General features: G+C 39.9%; 1 protein-coding gene across 1 annotated transcript; it reads left to right on the top strand.

The window, feature by feature from the left end:
- The first annotated feature begins 196 nt into the window (after nucleotides 1–196).
- Nucleotides 197–13,536, top strand: C4H5orf15 (chromosome 4 C5orf15 homolog). Its single transcript, XM_059059962.2, has 3 exons — nucleotides 197–384; nucleotides 9,977–10,503; nucleotides 12,041–13,536. The coding sequence occupies exons 1-3, from the start codon at nucleotides 246–248 to the stop codon at nucleotides 12,170–12,172; spliced, it is 798 nt and encodes a 265-aa protein (XP_058915945.1). The 5' UTR covers nucleotides 197–245; the 3' UTR covers nucleotides 12,173–13,536.
- Nucleotides 13,537–14,251: the final 715 nt, after the last annotated feature.

Below are 14,251 nucleotides of genomic sequence, written 5' to 3'. Positions count from 1 at the left end.
AAGGGGCTCGTTCTGACTCTCTTCACACTTTACACAATACATCCTTAGCTTGCAACCGAGTTTCTGGTGCTTCCCTTGGCCCCAACTCCCGCTATCCCTCTCCCTTATTCCCGCTCCCAGAACCCCACTCCAGGCTTGACGTCATCACGTTGGGACGTAAACGCCTACGGCCGTGATGCCATACGCAGTGTCTGACGTCATGACGTAGAGCCTAGCAACCGCGCAGGCTCGCAGCCGAGACAGTTATGGCCGCCGCCGCCCTGAGGAGGATGAGGGGCGCCCAGCAAGCGAAACTGTGGCCCAGGCCGGCCATCCAGGTCCCTGGAAGGCTGGTGCTGCCGCTGGTCCTGGCGCTTCTTCTTGCGTCCGCCACCATGTCCAGTGGTAAATGGGGCCCGGCGGTAGGGAGGTCGCGGGAAGACGGGGAGGGCCTGGGCGCGGAACTCCAAGACGGGCCCGGCCAGGGAACAGGCGCTTCCGATTGTCCGGAGCAGGTGGCGATGTTTAGAGGGGCAGGGTCTCTACAGCCCCGGCGAGCGAGAGTAGGCTGTCTGAAAGCGTCTGTGGAGGTGGGGTCTCCAAGAGGCCTGAGAAGTGGGGTTGAGAGCTTCAGGGACCCAGGCAGCGAGCGTGTAGATGGGCGGAGAGAGAGGAGTGGTGGTGGTGTCTAGAGAGTCTTGAAGAATAGGTTGCCACAGAGAATGGCGGTGATGCGGTCTCCAAGATTCCTTGGAGGTGTCGATTACAAACAAAAACAAAAACGCACAACTGTAAGAACGGTGAGTTTATTCAGTGTCTTACTGAAGGCTGTAGCGGGGGGAGCCAGTTTCTCAGTTCTGAGAAATTGTTCGAAGAGGTGAGGCAAGAGCCAGGTTAATGCATGAATTTTTTGCTGGGAAAAAAACATGTAGTCAAACATCAAAAGATTACTGCTCATCATAAAGAACAGACATCTGAAGTTCATAATTTTAGTACTTTGTATGGGAAGACGCAAGAATCTGGGGTTATTGAAATTCTTCCTTAGGTATGCATCTTACCCATCTAGGACCCGTGTATCCAAAACAGAATACTTCATCCTGTTTTTCTCCACCTGAGTTCCCCTCAGATCCACTGTAGGTGGGCAACTGCAGTGGCTAATAGCTTGATTCTTGTAGAACTGGAATGGCATGCAACGTTTTTTTTTTCTTTTTTTTCTTTACAGAGATGGGAGTTAGGAGGGTCTAGCACAGAGGGGACAGGTGCTGAGGAGACAGCCGAGAGTGAGAGGTGTAGTGTCTAGAGAGAGTCCCAAGGTCAGGTGCGGGTGCCCAGGGGTCTAGCTGGGCCAAGGGAAGGCGAGGGCTTTCCAGAACGGGTGAGATCAGCGGTAAAGACGAAGGTGGGTAGGGGCGCTGACCGGACCGAGCCGATGGAATAATTTGGAGAGCGAAAGTGAAAGGAAAAGAGCTATCTTTGAGTATTGGTGCATCTGTGAGGACTGGGAGGTTCTGGGGCGTTGGACTCCTGAGGGGCTTGGGAGGAGAAGAGGAATTCTGGGACAAGGAAGATTCTTTGTAAACATGGTCCCCCTTCTCTGTGTCCTGGATTAACCAGACAACCCTGCTTCATTTTAATGGATCTGTAGGATTTAAGTATTTATTTTTTCTTTTTATTGAGGTATAATTGACATATTAGTTTCAGGTGTACAGGGTAATGATTTGATTTTTTTTTTTTTTTTTTTTTTTTTCGGTACTTGGGCCTCACTGTTGTGGTCTCTCCCGTTGCGGAGCACAGGCTCCGGACGCGCAGGCTCAGCGGCCATGGCTCACGGGCCCAGCCGCTCCGTGGCATGTGGGATCTTCCCGGACCGGGGCACGAACCCGTGTCCCATGCATCGGCAGGCGGATTCTCAACCACTGCGCCACCAGGGAAGCCCTGATTTGATGTTTGTATACACTGTGATCACACACTAAGTCTAGTTACCGTCCATCACCACACATAGTTAACATATTTTTCTTATAATGAGAACTTGTCAGATTTACTCTCTTAGCAACTTTCAGATATGCAGTACAGTATTATTAACTATAGTCACCATGCTGTACATTGCATCCCCATGACTTATTTATTTTATAAGTGGAAGTTTGTACCTTTTGATTCCCTTCACCTCCACCCTGCCCCCGTCCCTGCCAACCACCATTCTGTTCTCTGTATTTATGTTTAGCTTTTTTATTTGTTTTGTTTTGTTTTTTAGATTCCACATGTAAATGAAACCATATATCTGTCTTTCTCTGACTGACGTATTTCACGTAGCATAATGCCCTCAAGATCCATCCATGTTGTTGCAAATAGCAAGATTCCATTCTCTTTTGTGGCTGAATGATAATCCACTGTGTATGTGTACCACAACTTCTTTATCAATTCATTGATCCATGGGCACTTAGGTTGTTTCCATATCTTAGCTATTGTAAATAGTGCTGCACGATTAAGTATTCCTTTTCTTAGAATGTTACATTGTGAATCAAGATATTGAAGGCTTTATTGAGAAAAGAGGAAACCTGTAGACCAGGGCCTGAGACTTAGGAGGAACAAATCCACTAGTAAGAATTTATAATGATTAAGCAGTATCTTGTTTAGTAGTCCCTTTTTTATCTCAGGCCAAGACACAATCCTGCTTTTTCTGCCTAAATCTTTTTTGAGTTCAGGTGAAAAACAGTATGAATGGGATCGTGTTCATTTATTTGCCAACAGGGGCTGTCTAGCCATACATTCCTGCACTACAGTGCTGCGGTTACTTACTTGGGTTTCCCCAGCAGCCGTGAGGGCAGGGCACCTGGACCACCCTCCCAGAAGTGTTTGTAAGTCTGTGGGAAGGGACTGTGGCCCATTTTCCCAAGGCCCTTTCATCCTTAGTAAAATATAATGAGGATTTCTCTGGTTGATGCTGATACCCCTATTCCTAAAGTACTTAAGTAGCATGGTTGTTTTGGTCATTTAATCATCTAAGAAAAAACTGACATTTAAGCATTTATATTTATTGCTGGAGTGCTTAAGATATACAGTTTGGGGAATATGTAGCTGGTAACTGTAGTTTCAAAAACAACTTTTTCTCTTAAGAGATGGTTGAAAATTTTCTGATGTGTGGGTAAGTGAGGGTGAGTGCGAAGTATTAAGGTGTCCTCTTGTCTTTTTAAATTTGTTAGAGCCCCATAAACATTGCTCCGACTATACTAGGACATTTCAGGGAATGATTTTCTTTTATTAAGTTTTTGTATATATCAATTTTAAATTCAGATTATTCCCTATTGAAAATAACTTAAATGAAAACTAACATGTATGCTTTTAACAGGGAAGCAGCTCCATCATAGTACAGTGTAGCGTGTGTAAAGCTTTGGGTAATATAAGTGTTGTTTGTAAGTGTGCCTTATGGTAAAGTGATTTCAAAGTAATTACTCTTGGGCTTCCCTGGTGGTGCAGTGGTTGAGAGTCCGCCTGCCGAAGCAGGGGACACGGGTTCGTGCCCTGGTTTGGGAAGATCCCACATGCCGCGGAGCGGCTGGGCCCGTGAGCCATGGCCGCTGAGCCTGTGCGTCCGGAGCCTGTGCTCCGCAACGGGAGAGGCCACAACAGTGAGAGGCCCGCATACCGCAAGTAATTACTCTTGTAATAAGAAAATTAAAGTCTAGCTAGAATATATTGCATTCCATACTTCAAGTAAGCATAGGAAGTTAGAAAGTTTCCATATCAGATTTTTTTAAACTTGTTCCATATTAGGTTTCTTAAAATTTCAGTGCTTGGGTGTGTTCTTGGCAATCTGTAAGACTTTTTTACAGATGTTTTTGTTTTGATAAAGTTTAAAAAAATTAATGTAAGTGTTATTTTGGATCACTGGATGCTCACCATATGGCCTAGTCTTGCTATGCCATTTCAGAAGTGCCTACTTTCTACATTGACCATCATTTTGCTCGTAGATGTTGCCTAAATTTATTTAATGTGTAATGTATTTAATTTTTAAGGCATTGTTTCCCAGAATTCAGTGTGTGAATGAATTCTCAGGGTCTTCTGCATTCTTGTTTGAGAAATATTGATATACTTTACTTTAAGGCAGTTTTTAAAAAGGTACCACTAGGAGAGAATTAAATTAAAAATTTTTAATTTTTAAAGTGTTAAGTTTTAACTAGAGAGGTAATATCAAATAGGAAAGGGTAGAAATGGAACATATATCAATATTTAAAAGTCTAAAGTTATATATGTATATATATATATATAGAAACTCAAACAATTAAATCCATAAAGTCAGAGTTATCACTTTGTTCTGAATACTCTTTATAGCTGACTGGATCAACCTCTTTCATTTGAAGGAGTGGCAGTCCAGGAGGTTGATCTAATTTACATCAAATGTTTCAGATGAAGTCCTAGTTTGTTTTCTTGTATATAACGTTCACATGTTTTGTTTTTTTTTGCTGCATTTCATGGCATGTGGGATCTTTGTTCCCCAACTAGGGATCGAACCCTTGACCTCTGCAGTGGAAGCGCCGAGTCTTAACCACTGACCGCTAGGGAAGTCCCAACTTCCACATTTTTACTCCTTGAACAGTATTTATTAATTCCGCTCCTACTTGGTGCTAGGTATTGGAGTTAAAACAACAAATAGGGTGATGTTGGAGATATCCTTAGAAGAGTGGTGGGGTTTTACCTGGCTGAGAACTATGAGAAAGGCTTTTCAGGGTGTAGTGGTGCAAGAACACTACTTGGGAAGCAGTGTAGGATTTGTGGTGAGAGTTGAGCATTTTCAATAAATATTTATTGAATGCCTGCTATCTGTTAAGTAGGCAGTGGGGATAGAATAGTTAGGAAGATTAGTAGGAGATAACAGCATTGAGATAATGGGGACCAGATCATATAGGATCTTATAGCCTATTATAAAGACTTTGAATTTCACTCTTGAGAGAAATGGAGAGCTACTAGATGGTTTTAAGCAGGGGAGTAACATCATTTAACTTAAGTTTTTACAGGATGACTCTGGCTGTTATGTTGAGAGTGGACACTAGGGGTTAAGGGAGAAGCAGACAGATCATTTAGAAGGCTACCATAATAATCCAGGTGAGATTGTGGTGGCTTGGACTAGGCAGTAGCAATGGAGGGGTGAAAACTCTTCAAATTCTGCATATATTTTGAAGGCAGAGAAACAGTTTGGATGTGGGGTGTTAAAATAATGACTCCAGGGTTTCCCTGGTGACGCAGTGGTTGAGAATCCGCCTGCCGATGCAGGGGATACGGGTTTGTGTCCCGGTCCGGGAAGATCCCACATGCCGAGGAATGGCTGGGCCCGTGAGCCGTGGCCGCTGAGCCTGCATGTCCAGAGCCTGTGCTCCACAACGGGAGAGGCCACAACAGTGAGAGGCCCGTGTACAGAAAAAAAAAAAAAAAAAAATAAATAAATAAAATAAAAAAAATAATGACTCCAAGGCTTTTGGCTTGAGTAACAGAAAAATGGAGTTGCCATTAACTGAGAGGGAGGCTATAGATAGAACAAGTTTTTGTTTCTTTGTTTTTTCTTTTTGGACTGGGGAGTAAAAATGCATTTCTTTAACCTTTTCATTCTGAAATAATTGTAGATTCACTTGCAGTTATAAGAAATAAAATACAGAAATTCTGTGTACCCTTTACCCAGTTTTTCTCAGTGATAACATCCTGCAGAACTGTAGTACAATATCACAACCAGGATACTGATATCGATACAATCAAGATACAGAGGATTTCCATCACCATAAGGATCTTTCCTGTTGCTCTTTTATAGTCACCCTCACTTTCTTCCTATCCCTGTTCCCTCCTGAAATCCTGGCAACGACTAATCTTTTTTATTTCTATAATTTTATCATTTTGTGAATGTGATATATGGGATAATATGGTATGTAACTTTTTGGGATTGGCTATTTTCACCTAGCATAATTCTCGGGAGATTCTTCTAAGTTGTTTCATTTGTCTATAGTTTGTTCCTTTTAATTGCCGAGTAATATTCCATGGTATGGATGTACTACACTTTGTTAAACCATTCATCCATTGAAGGACATCTGGGTTGTTTCCAGTTTTTGGCTATTATGAATAAGGCTGCTATAAACATTTATGTACAGATATTTATGTGAACATAAGTTTTCATTTCTCTGGGATAAATGCCCAGGACTGTAACTACTGGGTCATATGGTAGTTGCACATTTAGTTTTTTAAGAAACTGCCAAGCTGTTTTCTGGAATGGTCGTCCTATTTTACATTACCAGCAGCAACATATGAGTGATCTTGTTTCTCTGTATCCTTGACAACATTTGGCATTGTCATTTTTAATTTTAGCCATTCTGATAGGTGTGCAGTGATATCTCATTGAGGTTTTTTTTTAAAAAAATTAATTAATTTTTGGCTGTGTTGGGTCTTCGTTGCTGTGTGTGAGCTTTCTCTAGTTGGGGTGACTGGGGGCTACTCTTCGTTGAGCTGCACGGGCTTCTCATTGTCGTGGCTTCTCTTGTTGCAGAGCACAGGCTATAGGTGCACAGGCTTCAGTAGTTGTGGCATGTGGGCTCAGTAGTTGTGGCTTGCGGGCTTTAGAGCTCAGGCTCAGTAGTTGTGGCACACAGGCTTAGTTGCTCTGCGGCATGTGGGATCTTCCCAGGCCAGGGCTCGAACCCGTGTCCCCTGCACTGGTAGGTGGATTCTTAACCACTGGGCCACCAGGGAAGCCCTCTCATTGAGGTTTTAATTTGCATTTCCCTAATGGTTAACATCTTTTCATGTGCTTATTTGCCATCTGTATATTCTTTTTGGTGAAATGTCTCTTTATGTCTTTTGCCCATGTTCTAATTGGATTGTTTGCTTTTTCACTTTATGTATTCTAGATACTAGGCCTTTGTTGGGTATGGGGCTTACAAATATTTCTCCCACTTTGTAGCTTGTTTTTTCATCCTCACAGGAAGGTCTTTCACTGAAAAAAGTTTTAAAATTTTGATGGAATTGGGCTTCCCTGGTGGCGCAGTGGTTACGAATCTGCCTGCTAACGCAGGGGACACAGGTTCGAGCCCTGGTCTGGGAAGACCCCACATGTCATGGAGCAAGTAAGCCCGTGCGCCACAACTACTGAGCCTGTGCTCTAGAGCCCGCGAGCCACAACTACTGAGCCCGCAAGCCACAACTACTGAGCCCACGTGCCACAACTACTGAAGCCTGTGTGCCTAGAGCCTGTGCTCCACAACAAGAGAAACCACTGCAATGAGAAGCCCGCATACCGCAACGAAGAGTAGCCCCCACTTGCCGCAACTAGAGAAAGCCCATGCGCAGCAACGAAGACCCAATGCAGCCAAAGATAAATAAATAAAATAAATAAATAAAAAATTTGATGGAATTCAATTTATGAATTTTTCCTTTTATGTATTTTTGGTATCAGGTCAAAGAATTTGTTGCCTGGTCCTAGATTCTGAAGATTTTGTCCTAAGTCTTTTTAAAAAAATATGTGTAGTTTTACATTTAAATTTGTGGTATATTTTTAGTTAATTTTTGTAAAAGGTGTGAGACTTAGGCTGAGGTTCGTTTAGCTTGTTAATATGGTGGATTACATTGATTTTTGAGTATTGAGCCAGTCTTGCACCCCTGGAATAAACCTTAGTGATCATGGAGTATCATTCTTTTTATATACTGCTGATTTCTTTCTTTCTTTCCTTTTTTTTTTTTTTTTTTTTTGCTGCACTGCGTGGCTCGTGAGATCGCAGTTACCCATCTACGGATTAAACTAAGGCCACAGCAGCAAAAACCCGGGATCCTAACCACTAGGCCACCAGGGAACTTTATGTTAAAGTTGATTTCATTTTTAAAAAAATTTACTCATTTATTTATTTTCGGCTGCGTTGGGTCTTTGTTGCTGCACGCGGGCTTTCTCTAGTTGCGGTGAGCGGGGCTACTCTGTTGCGGAGCGTGGGCTTCTCATTGTCGTGGCTTCTCTTGTTGTGGAGCACAGGCTCTAGGCGCGCGGACTCAGTAGTTGTGGCACATGGGCTTAGTTGCTCCGTGGCATGTGGGAGCTTCCCGGGCCAGGGCTCCAACCCATGTCCCTTGCATTGGTAGGTGGATTCTTAACCACTGCGCCACCAGGGAAGTCCTAAAGTTGATTTCTATTTACTAATATTTTATTAAGAATTTTTGCATTTCTGTTCATGAAAGATATCAATCTGTAATTTTCTTTTTCTGTAGTGGCTTTGGTTTTGGTATCAGGATAATAATATTAGCTTCATAAAATGAATTGTGAAGTGTTCCCTCCTCTGCAAGTCTCTGGAAGAGATTGTGTAGAATTGGTGTTAATTCTTCATTAAACATTTGGTAGAATTCTCCAGTGAAACCATCTGGGCCAGGAGATTTGATTTTGGGGAGTTTTAAAATTAAAAATTCAGTTTCCTTAATAGTTAAAGGGCTATTCAAATTATGTATTTCGTATGGGGTAAATTGTGGTACTTTGTGTTGTTAAGACTCTGGTCTGAAACTTTCTCTTTTAGTTGGCTTTTTATGACATTGCTCTGGCAGGGGAGGTGGGGATTGGTGCACATTACTGGCAGGTAGAGCTAGAAATCTAGGGTCTCCACTTGATCTGTGTTGGCACCTGAAGGATGGTGGTGGTCCTGTTAGTTCTGGGCAGGGGTGGGAGTTTTGGCTCCCTTCATGGTCTACACTGACATATTGTTGGGGGTGGCCTCATTACTGCTAGACCATGGTTAAAGTCTTGACTGTTCACTAGGCGGCCTCTGACATCATCCTATTGTGGAGGGGAAGGGGCACCTCATTACAGCTTGGTGAGGGTGGAAATCTAGGCTCCCCACTTGGTCTTTGCTGGTGTAGGTGTGAGTGGAGCCACAGTTTTTTCTGTGTTGTTTGCTTAGAGTAGAGCAGTCACTGTCTAAAAGTTTTCTTTCTTGCTAGGCTGCCTCTCTCCTGATCTCCTGGCAAGAGAGAGCAGGCTTTTTGGGTGGCCCTTTTTGTCCATACCCCTGGTGTTTCCAGGTTGCTGGGCTCTTCAGCTCAAGTCTGGAATCTGTGAGGTAAAAAGAAAATCCAGAAAAGTCGCCACTGGGTTGTTTCTCATGTCTGAGGTCTCTAACCACTCTGCCTTATTCTTTCCACCTTTCAGAGTCATCTTATGTTATTTTATATGTAATATGCAGGGTTTTAATTTGTTTTTAGTGGGAAGAATAGGGAAAAATACATCTACTCCATCTTCCTGGAAGCCAAAGTCAGAATTCATTTTGAACATGTTATTTGAATGACAGACGTCTAAGAGGAGATGTCAGGTAGGCAGTTGGACTTATGAGCCTAGAGTTCTGGTAGTACATGGAAGTTCTCTTCTGATGCCTTCATTTTTCTCAGAGAAGTTAGGAAGTGATGTTAGCCTTTAAAAATGAGGACAACAACAACAACAAAAAAATGAGGACAACAGAGAAGGTGTTAGAAGTTTGAGGACAGAGGAAAATATGAATGGTCTACTAAGGGAGTAGAAGGGTGAACAGACTAGGAAAATACAGTATAATTGCTGACAGCATTACATGTATATCTGAATTTGGGGCATTGAATTTAAAATGAAATAAAAAAATAAAAAATTAAAAAATTAAAATGGAATAAATTGAAATAAAAAATGAAATATTCATCAGATAACAATTGCCATGCCAGATAGTAACAACTTAAGCAGAATAAGAGACCTACTGCATTACATAGCCTGCCACTGTCAGAAAAAGAAAAGAAAGAATAGAGAGGGGTTTGACTTTAGGTCACAGTGGCAGTTCACACAGAGCTTGTACCCTCTGTTTTCATTTCACAGAGGTTTGAGTTCAGTACCCAGACTCTACCCCAACCCCAGAACAGAAAGACAGGTGGCTGATCCTAGCTTAGTGAAAAATTTAGGTATATGTGCTTCTAGCTTGGTAGAGATAAATTTGAAGATTTAAGTTTAATGTTCTTTATTTACTTATTTTAGCTCTATCACAGGCTGATTTGCTGAGCCAGACTGTACTCAAGCCACGTGTTTCTACTCCAAATATGAATGCTTTAACAAATGAAAACCAAACCAAATCTTCTATTTCCCAAATTAGCACCATTCTCCCTCCCACAACTAGTACAGAAAAAAGTGGAGTGGCATCTCTGTCCCCTCATCCCTCGCCTACTACTTCTCTGTCCCAAGAGGAAGCTGATAACAATGAAGATCCTAGCATAGAGGAGGAGGATCTTCTCACACTGAATAGTTCTCCATCCACTGCCAAAGACACTCTGGACAATGGAGATTATGGAGAACCAGACTACGACTGGACCACCAGCCCCCGGGACGATGAGTCCAATGAGGCCTTGGAAGAAAACAGGAGCTATATGGAAATTGAACAGTCAGTGAGACCTTTTAAGACCCCACCCTCAAATATAGAAGAGGAAGATAGCCATTTCTTTTTCCATCTTATTATTTTTGCTTTTTGTATTGCTGTTGTTTATATTACATATCACAACAAAAGGAAGGTAAGTTTGGGATTTTCACCCCCTCTAGTTGCCCTCTATCATCTCAGTCATATTTCTTATTAATACTTCTGCTGATTCAGAGTTTTTTCTTTTTTGGTCAGGTTTCAATTGATGGTAAAATATCAAGATGTCTCATATCAGTTTATAAATCTGTGGTGTATTTTAACAAATGAAAGACAGAATGCTTTACTACATGTGCTTCTAAAAAAAGAAGCCAAAATATTTTTATTGAGCAAAACCAAAGCCCAGTGATTTTTTTAAAAAAAGGTTTTGTATCTTAACTTAGCATTGCTATTTCATTGGGAGTACTTGTGGAGAGAGATTGTTAATTTAGGACCTCTAATTTATTAAGCACTGAACTTAATGATATTTTGATAACTTTTTTCCCTGGTTGTTAAAGTATTACATGTCTTTTTTAGGGACACAGAAAAGTGTAGAAAAGAAAATATAAGCTACTACCCAAAGCTGAGCATTATTAACATTTTGGTATATTTCTGGTCTGTAAATGTGTGTATAGTTCAGACATATATGTGTATGTTAATTTTTAAATGAATTTGATTATTTCATATAGAGTTTTGTATCTTGCCTTTTACCTAACAAATCATGAACATTTTTCATATCATTAATATTCTTTAAAAACATGATTTAATAGCTACATAATTTATTTGGCTATTTTCCTGCTGAGTATTTAGATGGTTTTCAATTTTCAGAAATAATATTGTGATAAACACTGCTGTGCTGGAATTGGTGTGTTGGACTACATGAGGCAGAGGAGGCATAAATAGGACTGGATGGATAATTTAGTGTGAGGGTTTATCTGGGCACTGTGTAGTCCCAGAGCTAAATAGTTAAGCTTTTTAAACATTTAAAGGGAGATCAAGCACTTTTTAATACTTATTGGCCAGGAAATCTCAGTCTTGACTCTGTTGTAACTTGCTTTGTCATTCCTGGCAGCCACCTTCCCCTTTGGGACCTTGATTTTCTCACTTGTGAAATGATAGAACTGGACCAGAGATGGCTTCCAGCACAATGCCTTCCAACCACAATGCCTTCCAGCTTTGACAATCAGTGATTCTAATATTTTGCTTGTTGTTTTGACTTAGAAAACAAGCAAGCAAACCCTTTGGTTATTTGTGGTTTAGTGGTCTATCGCTAGCTCTGTAAGTATTTGTAGGTGGACAAAATTTTGAATGCAAGTGATATTTTATTCCAGTGTTTAGTGTTGGACCATCTCTATTATAAATACCTAACGGACTTGTTAAACAGGTGCTCCTCAACTCCACTGCAATCTACTAACTCATCTCTGAAGAGAGAGGCCAGGAATCAGTCTTTAATAGGCATTCCTATGTACATTAAAATTTAAAAAGCACTGTCTCACCTTGCTTACAAGATGGAAAACAAAATAGCCCTTTTGTTGTTGACATTTTACTTTTGTATTTGGGAACCTAGGAGAGAGATACTTCACTTGTTACAAAAAACTTTTAGCATGTCCTCTATTTTCTTTTTTGCATATCTGATTTATTTTGTTTTATTCCAGATTTTCCTTCTGGTTCAAAGCAGGAAATGGCGTGATGGTCTTTGTTCTAAAACAGTGGAATATCATCGTCTAGACCAGAATGTTAATGAGGCAATGCCTTCTCTGAAGATTACCAATGATTATATATTTTAAAGCACTGTGATTTGCGTTTGCTTATTACGTAATTTTATTTGCTTGACTTTTTATATGATATTGTGCAGATGTTTGCCATTGGCAGTTAGTACTTAAATGAGAGGTGGGCCTCTCTTTATTTTGCCTTGGTGCTTTGGAAGTTAAGTATCATGAACAAGGAGTATATAATTTTTTAATCTACATTTTTAGAGTTGAATTAAATCAGGTGTCCAAAATGTGGAGCTAAGCATTACCTGTTTTTATTGTTTTAGATTTCTTTATTGTTCTTTTTCTGGAAGTGTTAGTAATGCTACTTTTAAAAGATCCCAAACTTACAATTAAATTCTAAAACATCTGATACTGCTGACTCAGACTTTCTTTCTGCCATCCAAATACTGTTTCTTAAGCACACATTTCTTTGTGCTGTCAAACTGTATCTATGTATGTAAGGATGTATGTAATAATGCTTTATATATAAGTAACATTTTTTTCTTCCAGAAAAATTGCTTTGGATATTTTTTGATAATTTATACATAATTTATTATTGCTCATTCTGACCACAATTTTAAGTAACACATTAATAAATTTGTCTAGAAATTCTGGCAGTAGAGACTCTGCAGTTTGCAGTGGACATAAATAAAATGTTATAGAGAGCATTTTTTGGTTTGAATTATTGAATTAAATTTAGAGGTAGAAATTGTCATAAAATTTTAAATACGTGAATAATTGCTTTTACTTATTAGTAACTGATTGTAGCATGGGTTTCTCCAAGCTTTCAAGCTAGGGGCAGAGTTTAAAATTATACCATATTTGTTCACTTGTTTATTTTTTTATAGTAAGTTTGAATAAATTTTAGGGGCCATGTCACATAAATAATATTGTATCTAAGTCTTTCAAATTAAAATTATACCTGAATGAAGTTGTTTGTATACATGAAGGATATATGTGTATGCTGACTCTTTCTCCATTTGTTTTGTTTTCTTGTTCTTTTTTAATAGAAACTGGAAATTATTTACTGTATTTAATTTTAGCCTGTCTTTCTATCATAAGGTGTTGATCAACATGTAAATATGTGATTTGAAACCTGGTTGACTTCTTACAAGTGTCATGACAACTTTTTAGAAAACATAACCCCTAATATATGTTAAACACCACTCAACAAAGCCCAGATGAGCCAGTGGGCATGCGGTTTGTGTAGAGATGGAAGAGGCAGGGCAGTCCATTGTTGCTCTCGGGTGGACAATTTACTGTTATAATAAGGAAGGGAAGCAGAGTGGAAATACACCTGAACTGTTTTATTGCAGTAATTTTTTTCATATCTGAAATTGTATTATTTAATATTTTGAATAAGATTTTAAAAAATAAATGGCAAAGATATAAATCCACGATTTTATAAGTGTGTTTCATTTTAATGATGGCATGGGGTCCTTCATTTGGGTGGTGATAGATGGGTAGTGCTGTGTCTGGGAGGAAGGAAAGCTGATTAGCTTGCTTTTATTCCTTTTAGCAATAGGACTGTGCTTCTATGAATTCCACGTACATTTCTAGATCTTACTTTAGGTCTGGTTTACTGTTATGTACTGAAATTTATTGAAAACTGTAGCAAAGTAGGATTGCAAAGAAAAGTAAAGCAGCTAAATCAATGTGAACTTCTAGCATCATAGCTTCCCTGTTGTCTCCCTGTTGAAGGCCCCCCGATCCTGGAGGATCATCCCCCTTAGTGAATCTGGGGTTCTTGGGTGCTTCCTGGTGGCACAGTCTTTGCTACCCATGTCCCAGTGCTGCAATCAAGTAGCCTCTGACTTTTGGAGCATCAGACTGTACGTTGATTTAAAATGCTGCCAGTGTTTTACAGAGGCACCCAAGCCACTGATCTATAAATGTGTATATAATTCACACATATGTGTATGTTAACAATTTTTAAATGAATTTGACTTCTATAGCGTTTTATATCTTGCTTTTTACCTAACAGATCCTATCATTAATATTCTTTAAAAACATTTAATAGCTACATAATTTATTTATATATTTTCCTCTTGAATGTTTAGATGGTTTCCAATTTTTGGTTCAGAAATAATATTGTGGTGAACATTTCTGTAC

The sequence above is a fragment of the Kogia breviceps genome, chromosome 4 (genome assembly GCF_026419965.1).
Source record: "Kogia breviceps isolate mKogBre1 chromosome 4, mKogBre1 haplotype 1, whole genome shotgun sequence".
Taxonomy (NCBI): domain Eukaryota; kingdom Metazoa; phylum Chordata; class Mammalia; order Artiodactyla; family Physeteridae; genus Kogia; species Kogia breviceps.
The sequence above is the reverse complement of the archived record's forward strand: the minus strand, read 5'-3'. Positions and strand labels throughout refer to the sequence as shown.